Source organism: Papaver somniferum, unplaced genomic scaffold (assembly GCF_003573695.1).
Source record: "Papaver somniferum cultivar HN1 unplaced genomic scaffold, ASM357369v1 unplaced-scaffold_158, whole genome shotgun sequence".
In the NCBI taxonomy this organism is placed as follows: Eukaryota; Viridiplantae; Streptophyta; class Magnoliopsida; order Ranunculales; family Papaveraceae; genus Papaver; species Papaver somniferum.
In genome coordinates, this window is record NW_020625264.1 from 3,156,841 (window position 1) to 3,162,200 (window position 5,360).

Here is a 5,360-nt window from a genome sequence, read left to right on the forward strand (position 1 = left end):
ATCCACCACTGTGTTGAGGGAGAGATATTTTGAGCAGTTTGAGATAGACTTTTAAGTGGAGAAAGGTTATTTGTTTTCCAAGTTAGGTTTTATCCCATAACCTTGTACTGATTTCTAAACTTAATAAAATTCTTCTAAGTGTTCTTCGTCATGTTTTCATAGTTAGATCTTCATAATATTAAAAGGGTGTAGTTGTGGGATTTCCTGCAACTACATTCTTCTCAAAATACATCCCACCCACGCACTGCAGAAGAACTAAACTTACATCATGTATGTTTTGAACTTGATGCGCAAGTTGTGTTAGAAGCAGTGACTTTAAGATCTGGATAAATCACCATGGGAGAATCAATCTATCATTTTAAAAATTAGGTCTAAACTTTGCAACCATGCATCGTATTAGAGAAGAAATAATAAGTCAACAGATTCTATGGCTAAACATGCTATAATTTTTAAAGTTAGCATGACTTTGAAGGATTTCCCACCAAATTTCATTGTTAATGTAATACTGGAAATGGAAAACTATGTACTCTCATTTCATTAAGCAATAAATATCATGGTTTTGTATCAAAAAAGAAAAGATAATTATCTAATTTTTGCTAATATAAAATTACTAAGCGATGTTTTTTTGATGGCGCACAACTTGGATATCTTCTTACATGTTTATCAAGTCTTACAACATAATGAATTAGTGAAATTTGTCCCGATTTTTATAGATGACAGCCAATGTTCCCAGAAAAAATGGAACATATATCATACATAAGTTAATGGACTCCAAACTGAAATCATTGGATAAAGACATGAAAGTAATTAAGAAATTAGGGCGAAGAGTTTAATTTATTTTACAGACATTTTAATAATCTATAAAATTTCCATTTGAAGGGTTCCATTTCAATTCCTAGGATATTTAATTAATGTATCCTAGTATAAATTTCCCATAAGTATTAACCGTAATATATCCTTTTACGAATCTTCACTTCGACTTCGGCTGCCTCCTGAACCAGCGGCACGCGCGTAAGTTGAAGACTTGCCACTTCCTTTTTAAGTCGGGCGACCTCAACCCGTAATAGTTCTTGCTGAGAATCACGCTTCTTCTCAATCTCCTTGAAAAGCTCTTCCAACCAAGAGATATTGAACATAAAAAAGCGGGCATGATCGAGGGCACTGCGCCAGGACGACAACTTTTCTTCTGAAGGAAAAGACTCTCCTAAGTGAGTCATCTCGACAGCAGCATCCAGAAGAAGACGAGTCACGTTAACAAATGTATTCATCTCATGGCGACCCGCCAGCAGGGTTGGAATATGCCCATAAGTCTCCACTATCTGCGTGTAGAAGTCCTTATGTTCTGGTGGAACCCAAAAGTTATAGACCAACTCGAAGTTGCCACAACCATACAAGGTTGAAACATCAGCAGCTATCTCGAACATGGTAGCTTGTCCTACCAAAGGAGGAGGACAACTCGTAGTGGTTTTCTCGGGATTGTCGGTCTGACTAATCGCAGGCTTTGGAAAACCACCCGTGGAATATACCTTAGAGTCTGAAACTGTTTCATCTGTAAACCATTGACTAAGATTGTGAGATTGGAATTTCCGAATGCAACTAGTAGTTAAACAAGCTGAAGCAAGTGAGTGTAAATCATCTGAGCAATTGATTCCGAATAAATTCAAAATAGAATCCATTCCTAAAGCTCCTGTAAATATCCCCCTCATTGTATTTTGTGCCGCCAACCTCCCAACATCTCCAACCCCATCGCTTTCCATCGATTCTCTGAGTTCAAAATCTCCAACGTATCCCGCGCATATAAGGTCAGACTCATGCAGAAACAATTTTGGTACCCACTTGCACAAGTTATTGAACAGACTTTTTGAACGTTGCCTCTCTTGGTAATCTTTTATCCCGACTGTGAGTCCAGCTTTGATCCAGGTTCTAGCTTTTCTGATCCGACGCTTCATTGGAGCTGCAACAAATGGTGGATTAAAGAAGTATGATTCAAGGAAATTACCCTTACGTGCCATATTTTTTCCCACAAGCATTGCTAGGGAAGCACCCAAAGAATGCCCTGCTAACCAGATACGACTATCTCCTTTTCCAGATACTCTATTTTCAACAGCTTGCATCGCCTTATCGGAACGAGACCTACGGGAAAGATTATTTGTCAAAACATTTATGTCTAATATCGTATCCCGTACGATAGTCTCTTTTTTCAACATAGTTCCTCTAAAAGCAATAACATATCTTGGAGCTCCGACGGGATAGTAGTTGTTGGACGGTGTGAATTCATAAACAGCCCCAAAGATGGAGAAATCTGCAGAGATAGAGGAAGCGTCATCATCAACGAGCACTTCCAGTAGCACAAAATTGAAGAATTCCCACCATGGTGGTGCGAGGGCAAGACACCCTTGCCGTTTTTGTTGACGATCATCCTCCTGTACATATACACCCTTAACCAGGCTTGCCATTATGGATCTTTGATGACGTTCATTTTGCCTTGACATTTCAACGAAACATTTAATTAGAAAAAAAAATAAAAAATTAATCCATTGTGCCATAAAAAGTGAGGTATTTGGTGTTTTCGCAATTTTGAGGAATCTATGAAGAATCTATCCTTATCCGTTAAGACGTCAAAATCTTTTAAAAACACATAAGACTATCGAATTCTTTTTAATAGAAATCTTACAAAGCAAACCTCACCGGGAGAGCTTTAATAAAGAATTATTACACTAATTAGTATTAAGGATTTGCTTGGAAAGCATATAAAAATTAAAAATTATCACTTGTATTTTGAAATGGAAAAAGTATATCATTTGCAACGAAATATATCCGACTTATGCATACATAAAGTTACGCCCCGTATACAAAATAACTGAAGATTATTGCAGAAACAATGGAATGATAAACAAGAGTAGGAATTAGAAAGGACAGTCAATCTTACCAGTTCACCGTAGATAAGCGTTGAAGTCCTGAACACCGGAAATCATTGTCTCCCATTTTATGAAAACCCAAAAGCTGGTTGTATTTCTCTCTTTTGAAGAATCAAGTTGTGACTGTGAATTCTATTTCTGTTTAGAGATTCAGTGGTTCACTACATATATATATATATATACACACATGCAATTTCGTAAGCTATAAACGGAATCTTAATCTTCCTCTACTTTTCAGTCCTTGGAGCAACTGTAATGATGCGATCAAACCCAAAGATCAAAGAGTAAAAAAAAACGATTAAATTTGGGTTTAGTCCGTTGTGTGACGCAGTGATAAAAGACTAAATTTGGTGGAACAGAGATATAAAATTCGCCCAATGAAACGAGGTCGTAAAAAAAAAAATTATGGGGCGGAGGCAAACAATTCTGCCCCGCTCAAAAGCAAATTTTTTTATGGGGCGGAGGCAAACAATCCCGCCCCACTCTAAACTTATTATAAAAAAATAAAAATAGGGCGCAACTAATATTTGCGCCTGATGTCGGGCGTAGTCTTTAAATTACGTCCGATCAAAACCAAACTATCGACCAAATATAGTCTGGTATTTGATTGATGGTCTGGTATTTGATCGATTGTAACGTCTGTGTTTTCGAACAAATTTTTGGTTATAGTCAGATGACTGTGGTTGCTCTTAGGAATGTCAGGAGGAAGATGTATGGAAGCGGATATGATCGTTGCTTGATTTATAGGTGCGCATAATTTGTCCGACACGCCATGGACGCATTGACGTTGTGCATATATGTTTGACTTTTAAAAAAAAAAGATAAATAAATAAAAACTCTCGTATTGGAAAAGATCTGCAACATCAACTTATCCCATAAATCTACGGGAGATAAAAAAAAGGAAGGCCTATAAATCTTAACAAACCAAAAATGTAATCATCAAAAAAGAAGAACACTTGCATTATGTTGGGTCCTATGACATTGAGACCCCGACATATAATTAAACTCGGTGAGTCCAGACCCACTGACGAAAACTCCACCACCCAGTGGCGACTAGTTTATGGTTGCACCCACTCAATTAAATAGGATGTCCCATGAATTTATGGATGATAGTTCCTAAGGAGACTTTGACTACATGCCATTGCCAAAATCTTATCTTCCAGCGGTGTGCACCAACTTTGTACACTTCAGCTTGAATTGTGTCGGTAACTTATATCCCCACGTACGGATTAAGGATTTATTAATGCCTTCCATTTTATCTTGGAACCAATGTTTTAAAACCCAGAGCGGGTGTTGACCCAGTATAATCATTGGATCAGGGTCAAGTGGTTGACCAGTGGTTCAACCAGGATTATTGGGTCAATTAAATTATGAAGGCTATTATCAGGGCGTCAATTTCCATTAGAAGGGCGTCACCTAATAGGAAAAGAATTCATCACCCGTAAGTAATATCAAAAACCCCTTATCCCAAATCATTTGTAATGACCAAATAACCCTTATTTAGTTAATTTTAATTTAATTTAATTAGATAATAATTAAATTAATGAATTTTGTTATATACTTGGTGAATTCTTGGACAAAGTTTTTCTAGGAAGAAAAACTAGAGAGAAGAGAAAAAAAGAAAAAAATTACGATTAATGAATAATTACGTCTAGGTTATCTTAGAGAAAAAAAAAATTGAACCTAGACGTAACAACTTACGGTTGGAAAATAAATGGTATTTTCCTTGACGTAATCAAACATGAAGATTACTTGAAAGGTACATGAAGAACTACGTCTAGGTTTATCCTAAATAAAAACGAACCGTAAAGTTGAAAATTACGGCTAGGTTTACGAAAAGAAAATTCAGTCAAATAAACTAGACGTAAAGAAACCTAGACGTAAAATCCAATTTTACGGTTGGAATCCAACTAAACCTAGACGTAAAATCCAATTTTACGGTTGAATTAAACTAAACCTAGACGTAAGTTCTTCATGAATTAAATTACGGTTGGAAATCTAGTACCATACTCAGACGTAACACCAGCAGAAATGTAACTGAAACCCTGATTTTACTTCGATTTCATTCAAGTGAGTTGAAGTTGAATTGAAATTGAAGTTAGTGTGGAGGAGAGGAAGAGAAGAAAGATGAGAAGATGAACAATTTTTTTTGAATTTGGAATAGAAGAGATTAGGTTTTTAAGTTTTTATTTTAATTAAAGGATAATTTAGACATTTTGTATTTGTATTAGGATATCTCATAACCATTTTTTGGACACTAAAAATTCAAATGAATTCCCTCTATTGGAATGTGACGTCTTAATAATATCCTTATGAATTATAGGCTACTTACTTTCATCTGTACCAAGGATGATGAAGCGTGAGACAAAAATGTCATTAATCTGACAAGCAAGTATTTCCTATGCTTAGTCCCACATAATTGCCCCTAATATAATTTCCAAT

The 5,360-nt window shown here is 36.0% G+C and overlaps 1 protein-coding gene across 1 annotated transcript; it reads right to left on the reverse strand.

Annotated features, from left to right (window-relative positions):
- Positions 1 to 681: 681 nt before the first annotated feature.
- Positions 682 to 3,148, reverse strand: LOC113337244 (GDSL esterase/lipase At4g10955-like). The gene is made up of 2 exons (XM_026582956.1): positions 2,930 to 3,148; positions 682 to 2,484 (listed from the first exon to the last, which is right to left on the reverse strand). The coding sequence occupies exons 1-2, from the start codon at positions 2,983 to 2,985 to the stop codon at positions 942 to 944; spliced, it is 1,599 nt and encodes a 532-aa protein (XP_026438741.1). The 5' UTR covers positions 2,986 to 3,148; the 3' UTR covers positions 682 to 941.
- Between the last annotated feature and the right edge of the window lie 2,212 nt (positions 3,149 to 5,360).